This window comes from Podarcis melisellensis, assembly GCF_964234715.1.
Source record: "Podarcis melisellensis genome assembly, chromosome: 3".
NCBI lineage: Eukaryota > Metazoa > Chordata > Lepidosauria > Squamata > Lacertidae > Podarcis > Podarcis melisellensis.
The window spans coordinates 70,210,423-70,226,398 of NC_138530.1; the positions used below are offsets into that span (position 1 = coordinate 70,210,423).

At 40.6% G+C, this 15,976-nt stretch overlaps 1 protein-coding gene across 1 annotated transcript in view; it reads left to right on the plus strand.

The window, feature by feature from the left end:
• LAMA4 (laminin subunit alpha 4) overlaps positions 1-15,373 on the plus strand; it is a 76,007-nt gene extending 60,634 nt beyond the window's left edge. Inside the window, exons 27-38 of the mRNA XM_081905722.1 lie at positions 835-972; positions 2,227-2,360; positions 3,337-3,498; positions 5,398-5,551; positions 6,870-7,063; positions 7,276-7,465; positions 7,731-7,886; positions 8,753-8,912; positions 9,699-9,829; positions 11,871-11,964; positions 12,799-12,918; positions 13,484-15,373. Coding sequence (XP_081761848.1) covers positions 835-972; positions 2,227-2,360; positions 3,337-3,498; positions 5,398-5,551; positions 6,870-7,063; positions 7,276-7,465; positions 7,731-7,886; positions 8,753-8,912; positions 9,699-9,829; positions 11,871-11,964; positions 12,799-12,918; positions 13,484-13,629 — 1,779 coding nt within the window. The 3' untranslated portion in view covers positions 13,630-15,373. The remainder of the gene's footprint in view (positions 1-834; positions 973-2,226; positions 2,361-3,336; positions 3,499-5,397; positions 5,552-6,869; positions 7,064-7,275; positions 7,466-7,730; positions 7,887-8,752; positions 8,913-9,698; positions 9,830-11,870; positions 11,965-12,798; positions 12,919-13,483) is intronic.
• Positions 15,374-15,976: the final 603 nt, after the last annotated feature.

Genomic DNA, 15,976 nt, shown 5'->3' on the forward strand with positions numbered 1-15,976 from the left:
CTAAGAAGTAAACCCTACACAAATCTAGAGTGGAGTCCCTAAGACGGTTGTATGCCTCCTTCCAGCAACTCCTGCAGCCAAGCTGGTGCCAAATATATTCTGCTTTCATTTGGACCACAACAGCAAGGCTGAGAGGGGGGTCTTGTCATCTGGGCATCCCAGGACCGCCCTACTCACAGCTTAGGGAAGTCATTCTAGTGCTGCTAACACAGCAGTTTGACTTCATCCCCAGCGGCACGCTCCATTGTCTCTTGAGATGGGAGGATACCAGCAACAACCCTATGGGCAGGATTCAACTAATGAGTCCCAACAGCAGGTGCCCTGTGCAAGAACTAACACAATAGCTCTTAAAGGTCCCAGCCTTCTCCAGTAGTCTCCTGGAGCCTTGGGCATTTTGCAATCAGAAAACAGCAGTGCCACATCCTGGGGGTGGGAGTGTCCTGCACTGGCAGGTTTATCTGAGAGTGCTTCTTGCGCTGGCATGTGTGGCCTTCCAGTTCTGCTTCAGAGCCCTTGCTTTCATCCCTGACAATGGGGGATCTATTTCCAGGCCATAACACAGAGGTTCCAAGAGGGGTAGAGTATCATCCAAACAGTCCCTTTCTTCCACTTGAGACACAATTCATGAAGTACTGTTGAACAGCACTTAAAAGTGAGCTGTTCCCATGTAATAAGAGTTTGCAATGACATGTGAAACACAGGGGTTGCTGGACTTTTATGAACATTAAAACTTACGCACCTGTGGCCTGCATATTCTGTTTCTTCTATTGTTTTTGTGTGTGTTTTTTTAAAAAAAATCTACAACTACCTCTGTTCTGTTTGTTTGGTGAGCAGATGTCCCGCAAAGCATATTTCAATGGAGAAAGCTACATTGCATCCAGCCAGAAAATCTCCCCCTTTAATGGATTTGAAGGTGGCTTTAATTTCCGAACTTTACAGCCTAATGGACTGCTCTTCTATTGCAGTGAAGGAGTAAGTAGAGTTTCCCCATTAAATATAATAAAAACCTGTGTTGTTTTTAAAGAAAATGTTATTTCTAAATAGTCCCCCGTCAGTAGACATATTTCAGGGCAGCCAATGGGCTGAATGGCAGTGGCAATGACTCAGAGAAACTTGGTCAAAAGAAAGTCCCATTGAGATTAGTGGAACATTATTCTTATTTCAGTGGACCTCAGTGCAACCAGCTTTTGCTAAATTGGGGCCAAAGTATTAAATTCTCCCTGAGACCTGACAGTAAGTGCAAATGTGAATGTCCTGTACATACAACCGTAGTTTAACTTTGGATGGAATTTATTTGTGGTCAGTAAATATCACCACTTTCAGACTTTTAAATGGTGGTGTTAAAAAATAAATAATCAAAGTGTGCATAGGTCTGGGCAACTGATGCTAAAAAATCAGCTGATCACCCAGAAGCCCAGTTCTATGTGTGAATTTCTTTGAGTAACTTTTCACAACTTCCTGGAAACTACCTTGCACATTCGGATTCAGTTAGAAGATTTGGCATAATAGTTGTTCAGAGGGGAAATGGCACCAGTCCAGATGAATTTGTTTATTTTAAACATTTACATCAAGCTGCCTTTCCAAGGCAACTTACATAAAACGCAATGAGCAGGTTAAACAAGACATATCAAGCCATAATAAAAAAACATGCATCAACGAATTTACAGCAGTGGGTGACAAATCAGCTGCAAAAGGCACTCTGGAATAAATAGGTATTGCATCATCTATGAAGAAGCAGAGTAGAAAGTGCAATTTCAAACCCCCTCTGAAATGTCAATCCAGAGCCCTGGGACAATTGCATTAAAGGAGCCACTCCTTGTTTTCCTACCAAAGGACCCTTTCTCTTCTGCCTAATTCTCAACATGGTACATCTGAACAGCAGTTGTGAATCTCTGAAAGACTGTTAGGGTGGGGGGAGTGTGAGCACATATGCAGAACTTTTAGGTCCTTTTGGATCCCAGCCAAGAAAATGACCTCATTTCTTTCTCCACCCCACCCTCACCATCTTTTTTAAAAATGCTATGATAGAGAAAATGCTTAAGCACTTAGAGACAAAACAGGTGTGTTTACAACATGAGGTTTTTTAACCCCACAATGCATTCACGCACATCACATCCCGTCCGTTTTGGTTCTATCTCAGTACTCTTACTTTGCTCAACTACATTACAATAATTATTACTAACCGTTCCTTGACTTGTGGGTCTAATGTTTTTCTCTGTGTTTCAGTCAGATGTATTCTCTATTTCCTTGGAGAAGGGAGCTGTTGTTTTAAATGCTAAAGGAGTCACAGTTCAGGCAGGAGAAAGATCTTATAATGATGGCAAAGCCCATTTTGTCATTACATCCGCCTCACCAGAAAGGTAAAACTATTTAAAAAACTATTTTTGTTTTGATGCACATCTTATTACACTCACAGTTCATTACTCCACTTGGATGTATTGATTATAATACAAAATGCACACTAATACATTCCACACTAATATCTTCTTTAAGAAGGTCAGCATGGAATAGATGTATCCCAAAACTAGTAGGAACACCCCAGCTCAGCAGAAGAGTATTACAATATTTTTATTTAACACAATAAAAAGCTCAGGTCCAGGGTACCGTTGGCCCTCCAGATGTTGCTGAACTATAACTCCCATGATCCCTGGACATATGCCCATGTTTGCCGAGCTGACAGGACTTGTAGTTCAGCAATATGTGGAGGCCCATAGGCACCTGAAATAGGTCAATATTCTGAATATGCAGCATAGGTTTTAAATGCCTAGTATATCTTTGCAACATTGAAACTGGCAAGATGCTGTGTGACAGTCCTGCCTTGTTAGATCTGTTTCCACAACAGCAGCCCAGTGGTCACACACAAAGTACGAAAGGAATGAGTGGGGGCGTGGCATCTGCATGCTTTTCATTCAGCCACATCAAAACAATGTCACACCAATCCCTGCCACATGAAATATTATAAAAACTCAATGACTTTTCAATTTCTGCATTTCCTTTGTCTGTGATGCTGCTGTAAGCATAGTGTTATAGTTAGGATTGCACTGTGACAATGATTTACAGTGCAATCCCACCTATCTCTACTCAGAAGTAAGTCCAACTAAATTCAGCGAGGCTTGCTCCCAGGTATTGCAGTTGAGATGTGTGTGACTTCAGTATTTCCAGGGGTTTTACGGAGCTGCCTCTCATTTCTGAGCACACTCATGGTTTGATGGTGCCACCTAGTGACTCGTTCATCAAGTTCAACATCACCGAAATGGCTACGTTGCTTGGGTAATATATATTATCGCATGCTGAATTTAGAAGACTCCGTGTAAGATGCATTATTTTGTTCTACAGACTTGAGCTTTTGGTAGATGAAGAAAAGAAAAGTGTAGATAATTCAGCATATGAAAGTGAGGAAAAGCCAGTGAGCACCAAGAAATTCTACTTTGGTGGATCTCCCATCACTACTGAGTTTGCCAACTTCACCGGGTGTATAAGCAACGCTTATTTCACAAGGCAAGTGCACTTCAACTTGTATATTTAGCTACTTGATGCAATTCTATACCACCGTTAATCCATCCTGGGGCAGTTTAAAACAAAAATAAAAGCAATTATAGCACAATAATAACAAATTAAAACACCATACCATGAACCACCAGTATTTCTCCAGCATTTGAGTATGTCAATTACAGCTGGTCTCACCTCATAGCCTAGTATATTCTAATTGCCTGGATGATTCTATCAGGCCTATGATGACACTGAAACCCCATTACAGTGGTACCTCAGGTTAAGTACTTAATTCGTTCCGGAGGTCCGTACTTAACCTGAAATTGTTCTTAACCTGAAGCACCACTTTAGCTAATGGGGCCTCCTGCTGCTGCCACACCGCCAGAGCACGATTTCTGTTCTCAACCTGAAGCAAAGTACTTAACCTGAGGTAATATTTCTGGGTTAGCGGAGTCTGTAACCTGAAGCGTATGTAACCTGAGATACCACTGTAATTAATACTCTATGTACCTCCAAGGCTAGAGAGTTGCATAAAAGAGAGCGCCACTACAAAAAACCTCCATGTCTTGCATCACAGTGAGCCAAGCTCATTGGTGGGATGATGAAAAGGGGCACCCCTATAGATAGCAGCCCGGGCAAGCTGGTATAGAGATGTTCCTTCAACTATTTGGGTCCCGAACTCCTCCTGATGGGTATATGGTTATTCTTCATGTTATCAATTTTTTATGTGTCATGAAAAACATATTTTCTGCTTTAAGTCTTTGGGAGACCTAATGGGCTGTCTTTTCCCGGGACTGCATTGGTTTTGTTTGTTTTGATACGCGTTGACTCCATGGTCGTGTGATATGTTGATATGTAGTATTTCCATATAAGGGTATGTACTGCTCTGATAACTATTGAGTACAACCCCAGGGCATCATAGCTACAGAGGTGCAAAGAGCAGTTTCTGCCACAGAAGCTAAAGTAATGTCATCTGCTAAGAAACAAGATAAGAGAACAACAGTTACCCACTTGTTGTCAAACCTGCTTCAGATTCAATTACTGCCTTAAGGCAAAGGAGCAAGGATCTAGGACCGCCCTGTATACCCCATGCAAGGAGCCAGGAGCTGTGTTGCACGGAAGAGAGAAAAATCAGATTCCCCTGTGTCAATGGCAGCTTCTGCTGCATAGGCTTTCTGAGGATGTGATCATGTCTTTTGGTAATAGAATTTGGATCTTGATACATCTTTTGAGTAATAGGATAACTAAAACAGAATAAATGAACCTGTTTTTCCTGGCAATGTTTTCAGTGTTAATGTCATTGCTGAAACCAGGCTCAAAGGACTGAGCAGTTATCCTCTTAATATTGGCCATTTTACCTAATGCTGTGTTTAAATTGTTTGGTACCCACCAAGAGCCCTCTAGGATGGGACAGGATTTTAAAATGTAATGAGTGCATTAAAAAAATATGCTACTGAGATAAGCTGCTGGAATGCTTCAATAAAGTCAATTGTTGATTGCCTGCGGTTTTAAAAGGTTAGCAAAGTCTCCGATCTACAACCACACACTCTTCTGTTTCTGCTTTTCCCTTGAGGATGAAAGGCGATCTAGATCGTATATCCCATTTATATTTCCATTTGCAGTCATTTACACACTAACAAACAAACATACAGCCACTCAGTTTGAAATATAATACAAAAATTATATGAATGGTGCAGCAAAGCTTGGTTGTAAGTGCAGCAAAAAAAGTGGCAAAGGGCTGAGTTTCCATGAATCTATTCCATGAGCATGTAGTTCTTACTGACATGGAATTTTATTTTTTAATTTCTAGCTGTTGTTTGTTTTTGGGGGAAGGAAGAAAATCCCTGCATGCACAATCATAGTGGATTGTTAGGAATAACAACTTTATCGTTTTTAAAAACCACACAGATTGGATCAAGACGTTGAGGTGGAAGACTTCCAGCGATATCCTGAGAAAATCCAAGCATCCTTATACGGATGTCCTGTTGAATCTCCTCCTGCTGCCCTTTTCCATAAGAAAAGAAAAAATTCCTCCAAACCCAAAGTAAGCCAAAAGAAAAGGGTAAGCTGCTCCAGACTTACAACTACTCATGGTGCTTTCAGACCAGGGATGGAGTGGGTGGGACCCAAGTTCCCTTCAACACTGGCTCTCAATGATGTCTTGGAAGGAACAAAGACTTTGAACACCATTGAATGTTGGACCTGCAAAATATTGGTTCATTTAGGGGAAAGTATTGGTGTCCCCAAACTGTGGCCTGCGGACCACCAGAGGTATGCATGCTTCATTCAGCTGGTCCACAGCATGTCTGTGAAGAAAGGCAAGCACAGCAGCTGTAGAACCTGGCAGTCTGGTCTATCCTGAAGGTGACCACGGCAAAACAGAAGTGAGAAGGAGAAGAGGCACTTGAAAGGGGTGGAAAGGATTAGCAACACAAAAGACAGAGCAGCAAGAAGAAAAAGGCAGCAACTTGAAAGGAGTGGAAAGGGTTCTACGGAATTCAAACTGTTATACAATTTGTAAGAAATAAAAGAAGCATTAAAATGCAATTAAAAATCATATAGCATCTAGCACAACACATTACAATTGCTACAACAGGCAGAAAAATTATCAGCAATTTTCCAATGGCCCAAAGAGAAAAAAGTTTGGTGTAGTTGATAAGTATAAAGGTTGCTCAGTTTTCCAGGGATGAGCCTGTGTATTCCTGTTCTCAGGGCCATATCTGGAGTGGGGTATGTGACCTTGACTGTTTCCCTTTAAGGAAAATAAATCAAGGAACCCATCAAATGTGATGGACTGCAGATATGTTTTGTCTGCTGCAATCATATATAAAGAAGGACTGGGATATACTGTATTTTTTGCTCTATAAGACTCACTTTTTCCATCCTAAAAAGTAAGGGGAAATGTGTGTGTGTCTTATGGAGTGAATGCAGGCTGCGCAGCTATCACAGAAGCCAGAACAGCAAGAGGGATTGCTGTTTTCCCTGCGCAGCGATCCCTCTTGCTGTTCTGGCTTCTGAGATTCAGAATATTTTTTTTTCTTCTTTTCCTCCTACAAAAACTAGGTGCATCTTGTGGACTGGTGCATCTTATAGAGCGAAAAATACGGTAATTTTAATAGCAAAGGGGAAACATGGGTGAGAGCAGCTAGAGTCTTTCCACATCCTGTAGATTCTCTCTCCAAGGGCTTTAAATAAATAGGTAGCTGTTTTTACCATGGGCCTGTGCAGTTTTGATTAGAGCTGATTTATATTAGCACTACAGTGAAGATTAGATCTGATCATCTGAAGTAAGATCTAGAAGTAGACAGAAGATTGTGCCAACTCTGTAGCAACTTTGTTTGTTTGTTTGTTTGTTTGTTTGTTTGTTTGTTTGTTTGTAGGTTGGAAAAGACAACATAGCAGCCTCACACTTTTCAGCAAACATTAAAAGAAAAGGTCAAGAAGAGATCGCTCAAGGGGACCCACATTGTCACTTCCTCAGCAGCCCAAAAGCAACTGAGCATACATATCTGTTTGGAGGAACAGCAAATAGCCGGCAAGAATTTGATTACTTACCAAAGGATTTCAATGAAAGGTACAGTCAGCTAAGCATACACTTGTAATATTACAAATAAATGCCGATAAGCATTTTTACAAAACTGAAGAAATAAAAACTAAGCTAACTAAAGTAATTTTTTGACATTTCACAACTGTTTTTTCCCTGTATGCATATTCCCATCAAGTTGTGGAAGGCAGGTTGTTCACCAATTTCCAGTCACATATTAAAGTCCCATTTTTGTTCGACAGATCTCAGTTTTCCATTAGCCTGAAGACTCACTCATCCCATGGAATGATCTTCTATGTCTCTGATCAAGAGGAGGAAAATTTCATGGCCCTTTTTATTGCCCACGGCCGTCTGGTTTTTATGTTCAACAGTGGCTACCGGAAATTAAGAATTAGAAGCCAGGAGAAGTACAATGATGACCAATGGCACAATGTAAGCGGGAAGAGAAAAGATCATGATGTGCTTTAGAAAAGTGCTATTCCAAAAAAAGCATAAAATCTGTCTGTCAAAATTGGGGGTTCATTTGGGATTTATTGCAATAAAATACCAGGCTCCCACTTATGAAGTGGATGAAGAGTTTCTAGCGTAGTGGAATAAATCAAACAGTCTCCTCTAAAATACATAGGATGCTGTACAATTCTATATTATATACTAGTCTCTGTATGCTAATGTTGACTTCACCTCTTCCTTTTTTTAGGTAATGTTTGTTCGGGAGAAAAATATTGGCCGCTTGACAATTGATGGTCTCCGGGTACTCGAAGACAGTCTTCCTTCTTTTGATAAAGCATGGCAAGTTGCTAGACCCTTTTACGTAGGGGGTGTGGCACCAGGAAAAGCTGCCAAAAATATCCAGGTAAAAGTATTTTTCTACAAAAAAAGCCTGCCTATATTAAGATCCAGTGGGACGCAGGTGGCGCTGTGGGTTAAAGCCTCAGCGCCTAGGACTTGCCGATCGAAAGGTCGGTGGTTCGAATCCCTGCGGCGGGGTGCGCTCCCGCTGCTCGGTCCCAGCGCCTGCCAACCTAGCAGTTCGAAAGCACCTCCGGGTGCAAGTAGATAAATAGGGACCGCTTACCAGCGGGAAGGTAAACGGCGTTTCCGTGTGCAGCTCTGGCTCGCCAGATGCAGCTTTGTCACGCTGGCCACATGACCCGGAAGTGTCTCCGGACAGCGCTGGCCCCTGGCCTCTTAAGTGAGATGGGCGCACAACCCCAGAGTCTGGCAAGACTGGCCCATACGGGCAGGGGTACCTTTACCTTTACCTTTATATTAAGATCCAAACCAACATTTATAACAATGTTGCTGTGGCTACCTACATGGGAACTAACTGGACAGAAATGCTTTAAAGCGCTGCATCTATTGGAGACGATTTGCAATGAATCAGAATATATCCTGCATTTGAATCTGTTAACACTAGTATATTTTGGATCCATTGGCAATGATCTCATTCCAAATTTCCTGCTTCAAATGAGATTAAACTAGAACCTCCAGTTATATGATTAGAAAATAACTTAGGCTGCTTTGACACTAACAAAAAGAACCAAGCGGACTGTGAGAATCATAGGCCATTTCATTATTCCTCCCACTATTCTTTTTGGCCTTAAATTGCTTTTTTGAAAAAGTATCCCTAAACAATTGTACACCTAAGCAAATGGAAAGGCCAAAGGCTTTCTCTTTTACTTATTTTACTATTTTGCTTAATCTGTTTTGTTTTATCAGATCAACTCTGTCTACAGTTTTAGTGGTTGCCTTGGCAGTTTACAGCTCAATGGAAGACCAGTCACTTCTCCTTCACAAACTTTTAGCGTAACTCCTTGTTTTGAAGGCCTATCAGAAGAAGGAACATATTTTTCATCAGAAGGAGGATACATTATACTTGGTAATGTATCACTAATGATTGACTATGCCATCAGACTGATGCCTGAATTGATACCAGTTGCCTAGTGAAGGGGTGGGGGGAGACATAATTAAATTGAAATGAAACTATTATTTGAAAATTATGCTGTGTGCCATGTACCGTAGTCTTATTAGCATACAGTAGAATCATTTGCTCCACACACTCCCCGCCTTGCTCCAGATAACCTGCCTCACTGGAGGAAGAGATTTCAGTCATTTCAGTGGCAGTGCTAGTGGGCACAGATCAAGTCCAGCCATTAGCCATTAGTCTTTGGCTAATGTAGCATAGGATGTCACCATCAATGCCACAGATTATAAATTCATAAATAGTGCCTAGGGGTTGCTCACCTAAAAATGGATAAGCATGGAGCCTCTCACAAAACCAGCACAAGTGGCAATGGACTGAAATTCTGCTAATATACATAATATACAGTATACCCATTGATACCCACTGAAATGAATGGTCATAACTTTAGCCATGATACTGACTTAAGTTTACTGGATACCACCGAATACAAATTCAGGCAAAATATTTAAAGCAAGGATTGAAGAGTATGGCTCTTAATCATCATTCCTTGAGGCTATCAAGGGGGAGGGCTCATATTCCCAGGATGAAAAATATTTAAGAAATATACACAATTGGAAGCCATAGTTAATCTTTCTGCCCTGCAGCAGGTGACTTTTTTTTCCAGTTAACTCTGGTGCAAAAAAAAAACCCCCACACACCACACAAAATCATTCTGTGATTTGTCACGGTTTTCTCCTACAGATGAATCCTTCAGTTTGGGGCTGAAATTTGAAGTTATTTTTGAAATCCGTCCTCGAAGCAGTTCAGGAATCCTGATGCATGCACACAGTATAAATGGAGAATTCCTGAATGTACACATGAAACAAGGACAGGTATGAAGGAGGACTAATATTTCCCTTTACATTCTTATATGCAGGCCTTTCCGAATGCTCGCTGTGTACAAACCAAAATACGCTCTTAACAGCAACAGGTTCTAATTTCTCAAAAAGGGGATCCCATTTACCCATAAAAGACACAATATACACTAGTTGTAATTCTTCTGTTTCAGGTGCATTAAGAGTCCACACATTTTTTAAAAAAAACTTCAGTTGTAACATCAGTTTTTAAAAACACTGTGAAGATGAAGGGGGAAAATGTTTTACATTTTGTGTTGCTGCCTTAAAAATTCACAATTTACAGCTGCTACCTAAGAACACAGGGACGCAGGTGGCGCTGTGGGTTAAAGCCTCAGCGCCTAGGACTTGCCGATCGAAAGGTCGGCGGTTCGAATCCCTGCGGCGGGGTGCGCTCCCGCTGCTCGGTCCCAGCGCCTGCCAACCTAGCAGTTCGAAAGCACCTCCGGGTGCAAGTAGATAAATAGGGACCGCTTACCAGCGGGAAGGTAAACGGCGTTTCCGTGTGCAGCTCTGGCTCGCCAGATGCAGCTTTGTCACGCTGGCCACGTGACCCAGAAGTGTCTCCGGACAGCGCTGGCCCCTGGCCTCTTAAGTGAGATGGGCGCACAACCCCAGAGTCTGTCAAGACTGGCCCGTACGGGCAGGGGTGCCTTTACCTTTACCTTTTTACCTAAGAACACAGGAAGAGCTCTGCTGGATCAGACCAAGGTCCTATCTAGTCCAGCATCCTGTTTTCATGGTGGCCAAGCAAATCCCTGTGGGAAACCCTCGAGCAAGATCCAAGCACACACTCTCCCCTTCTGTGGTCTCCAGTAACTGCTAAGAGATTGCAGGTTAGGAGTTGTGCAGTTAAGCTGCAGTCCTAACCCCCCTTATCTGGGTGTAAGCCCCACTGAATTCAGTGGGGCTCACTTCTGAGTAGATGTGGTTGGGACTGCAGCCCTAGTTAATTTTAGACCTCAATGGTCTTAAGAAAAGCCCTTTTAAGGTGGTAATTTGGTACACCAGCTCTGCTGTGTTGTCTGCTGAATGGCCCTGACGGCACCACTAGGCTAGCTAGGTAATTTTTCTTTAGTTTTTGATCAAGTGATAATTTCTTTATAGCATGCATCACAAATACCATTTCCTGTGAATGTGTTTGAGTGTCCTTGAATAATACAGGGAGTGACAAAAAAACCAGACCCCAAGAACTAGATAGCTATGAAAGCATTATACGGTCCTTGAGACAAGTTTACTCTGGATAGCAAAGCCTCAGCCTAGAGGATAGTACCAGCATCGCTTAGCTTCAGCGAATGAAGTCCGTCTGAGCAGTCCATCCTCAAAGCTCTGTAACTGCCACCATAGAAACGGAATCGTTTTTATCACAGCAACTGATATTGGTAGAAGCTAAAAGGTTTTGCTATAATGTAAAATTTCTGTTTTGTTAGTCACTATATTTTATTTTGGGCACAAGCTTAGGAAATATCACATTTTTCCAATGAATTATACAGTGTAATGTAGCAGTGCTAAGTGGTTCTGAGAACCAATTACTTTATGTTATTTATTTATTTATTAACTTCCTTTTGTGTTTTAAATGCTGGAAATATTTCATCTGAAGGCTATGGTAGTGCTGGTATGGTGTAAATCCTGAAAGTGATGTCCTAGTTCAAATTATGCCATGATAAAAAAAAACTCACTAGGTGCCCATTGGCAAGCCACTATTTCTCAGCCTCACCTCGTGTAGACATTGGAGGTGGTACGGTAATCAACCATCCAGGATTTTTGCAAGAATTAGACTGCAATCCTATAGACATACCTGAAATAAGCCCTGAGAAACTCAAATTTACAGCTGAATATACATGTATGGGATTTCATTGTGTGAAGAAATATAGACCTTATGCCTGTGGTATAAATTCATGCTGACACATTTGGAGAACAGTTTGTTTAAAAGTCTTTACACTGCTTTATGCTTTTTAAGATAATTAAATCTTTCCAGTCAAAACTAAGGTTTTAAATGTGAATCAAATGGTTCTCCCAGGTGATTGTGAAGCTGAACAATGGCATCAAAGACTTCTCAACCTCAGTTACACCAAAACAGAATCTCTGTGATGGCCGATGGCACAGAATTGCAGGTGAGTGAACACCTAAAGTCCTGTTCAGTGTTGATTCCTGATCTTCCCTCTCATCAGTACTCTAAATCAGGGGTGGTTGATGGGGTGCTCCCTCCAGATGTTGTTGGGGCACATCTCCCAGCATCCTTGAACATTATCAATACTGGCTAGGGCTCTGAATCCTGTCATGTATGTAAATGACTTAGAATTATAAGGCCATGCATGTGTGGAAATCAGGTAGTGCTTGGTCTGAAAAAGGGTGACAATGTATCCAAAATTCTGTGGTTAAGAGTTTGGCTGCTACTGAAAATGGAAAACATCCAATTAATCTCCTATCATCTTTTGCAATATCTGTCACATTATCTATTTCCCTGCTTCTAGGCACATCATTTGCTACTTGCATAACAGGGTGTGGGGAACAATGTCACGTTATATTAGGGTGTATGTATTTTGTCCTAAGCATGGGAGGGAGGTTAAATGTCATTTCCATTTTCAGCATTTCAGCTTGTCAGACAGCAAACCACCATCCCCCTCCTCAAATGTGTTGTTCTTGAGGTTCTCGCAAGTCCCCTCCCAGCTAATTTCAGAGGCAGAAGGGGGAAAGCCCCATGGTGCAATTTGAAGCCCTTGCACACCTTCCACTTATGGGATTTGTTAGGTGAATCCTGCCCATGGCTTTGGAGTCATAAGATCCACGTTGGGACCTACTGAGCTATACAGATATGAGAGCATATCCAGGCCATGGGTAAATAGTCTAATTCTTCAGGATTTTTGTATGTTTATGAGTATGCTTGTATGCAAGAAAAATCAGAAAGAGTGGTGATCCATATTATTCTTTTTTGCTTCATGTGACAGTTATAAGAGATGCTAATGTGGTACAGCTGGATGTAGATTCAGAAGTGAATCATGTAGTAGGACCATTAAATCCAAGAGCAACTGACCACAGGGAGCCTGTGTTTGTTGGAGGAGTGCCAGGTAAGATTTATTCTCATTTTAATATTATTTTCAAAGATTAATCGTGTGTGTGTGTTAAAAAAAGTATTCTTTAAAGTAATGGTCACATGCCTTGTGCTGTTCATTAGCAAAGACCTATAATTTGGGGGAGGGGGTTTTAGATTTTAAATTATTGTACCCCTCCCTCCTTATGCTGGTCTACAACTGTAATAAATATTTGTTGTTGGAGGTGGGATGAAATAGCTCTCTATACATCTTTGTGCTATATTTTAGAAGGAATAATTTCAATACAAGTGATTGACAATATAACAGAATACAAATATAAGACTAAAACAATTTAGTTTGCTGAAAACCTTTATTTGACTATTTATAAATTACACACACACATACACACATATATACTTATATATACATACATATATACATATCAAAGTAAATAGCAGTAACATGGGCAATACCATTCAAACAAACCACATTCCAAGTTTTACACAGCTGTCTCTTAGTTAAACTAGTCCTAGCATGATCTTATATTGATACTGGAGTTCTTGAATGACTTATGTATTATTATTTTTTTACCTCTCTACAGAGTCTCTCCTGACATTCAGCCTTACCACCCACAGTTCCTTTACTGGATGCATCCGTAACTTTATGATTGATGAAAGACCAGTAAGTTTCAGTAAGGCAGCTTTGGTCAGTGGTGCTGTAAGCATCAACCTATGTCCTGCCACTTGATGAACTGCTAACTGCAGGGGCCTGTACAGCCCCAAAGGAGAAAAACAACTGTGCTACCTTCAATTCTTAGTACCAAGGAAATGAAAATATATCACTCACTATATGTACACGATAAAGCATTATTCTTTTTTCATTTGGAATTTGCTTCCAAAAAAAATTATAAGTATGTTGCAATGTGCCAAATTACTGAGGGACATAACGGCAGCTGGGGAATGAGTATTATGAGTCTAATTCTAAGCAGATACAGTGGTACCTCGGGTTAAGTACTTAATTCGTTCTGGAGATCTGTACTTAACCTGAAACTGTTCTTAACCTGAAGCACCACTTTAGCTAATGGGGCCTCCTGCTGCTGCCATGCCACCGGAGCACGATTTCTGTTCTCATCCTGAAGCAAAGTTCTTAACCCGAGGTAATATTTTTGGGTTAGCGGAGTCTGTAACCTGAAGCGTATGTAACCTGAAGCATATGTAACCCGAGGTACCACTGTATAGGTTCACCAAGCCCACTGAAATAATGGATTTAGGCATGCCCAATTCTGCACAAAATTATAGCTGTTGTGTGAATCAGCAAGGAGCCCAAGCAGAAACCCACCCATCTGTATCAAGAGGCTCCAGACAGAGAACTTCATTTCTTCTATTGTGACACTGCAAATGCCTTGCTCATCATTGCCCAGAAACTGCACTTCAAATATGGATTTCTGCTTCCCCCACACTTAAAATCATTTTGTCAATTCTGCCCCAACTGAGTCTGGGTAGCAAGCCTTTCTAGGTGTATTAAGAGCACTGAAATGTTCATTGGCTATGAACAAGTAAATTAAAATCTTTTAAAAGGTTTAGCTTAGCAGAACCAAAGGTTTAATTTCAGTTCATATGCTGCAGATTTGCTAAAACCTTTGGTCACTACAGTCAACTCGCAATTTATGCACGTTAACTTGTGTGAATTCAGCTTTATGTGCTTGGCCAGGATTTTTTTTTTAAGAGTGCAAGCTCCCAGCAGAAAAAACACTGGCAATCCCACTTGCCATTGCACTTGCCTTGGGAGAGAGTTTGGAGATGTAAGTCACATGAATTTTGACTATACAAGATTTTGGCTTTATACACTATATCTGGAACATAACTCCTGAGTCAACTGTATTCACTATGGATCTACAACAAATGCATGGAGAATCCTCATCCCGTCCTATGTCTCTGCCCAGTGCAGTACTCATGAAGCCTCAATAACTTGCAAGGCACACTACAAGAGGAGTGTTGCCACATGTGCATGTAATTAGATGCACCCAATGGTGGGAAAGCGGGGAAACAGATCTCTTCTGAACTGTATTGGGATCCTTCATGCCCAGGTGCTCTGCCTGTGCTGTGAGTGGATCTGTGCTTGTAGTTTGTACTGCTACATGTACATTACAAAATAAACTATGTCATGGACATGCTTCACAAGCAATTGTCTTTTGAATCGTTTTGTTTGGTCTCTTTATTCTTCATTCAATTAGACTGGGGAAAACAATTGTCACAGGAAAACTGATATTTTATTCAATTTTCATTTGAATGCATTGAACTTACTATAATTCATTTCCATAACTGACAAATGTAATTAATATCTTAATTTTTTTGCTCATATTAGTTTTATAGATAAATTTCAGCTACATGATTTTACTCTTAGCATTCTTATTAGGAAATCAGATTTTCAGTTAAGGACAAAATGACATTCTAAGTTGCAGGCAGAGTTATACATTTATCCCTGAAATTAGGGGGGAAAACCGGAACAATCATTTTCCACTTGAAAAATTCAAATTTTTCAGCCTAGTCTACCTTAAAACAAGCTGTACCCAGCACACTGAATGAATGTTCATTTAAAAATTATTTCAAATGTTTTAAATCCCAAATGTAATTCTTGTTTCAAATAAAAGAACTGCATGCCTCAAATGCTTGTGCCTTTATTTCTGTACAGTATAATGAAAGCAAAAACAATGGCAGTTGATTGACCTTAGCAGAATAATCTCTATGGAAATGTAAACAGGAGGAAAATGAGAAAGAATAAAGAAATAAAGCTTTAAATTATATATCTGCTATATATACATTATATATATATAATGTATATATATATATATAATTATTTCCTTATAAAGCATTAGCAGCAATACATTTTGCATCAAATATGGAGATCTTAAGTTATTAAATCTCTAGAAACTAGTACCTTATAAAGATGACTGGTACCTCAGGACAGTGCAACCATTTGCCCTACTTTATTCATTTACCAACCATCTTCCCTAGTGCAACATATTATTTATCCTGTTTGGTCCACCAGCAGGTAATCTGAACTAAGAATGAGCTTCCCAGGGGTTAGGTAGGAG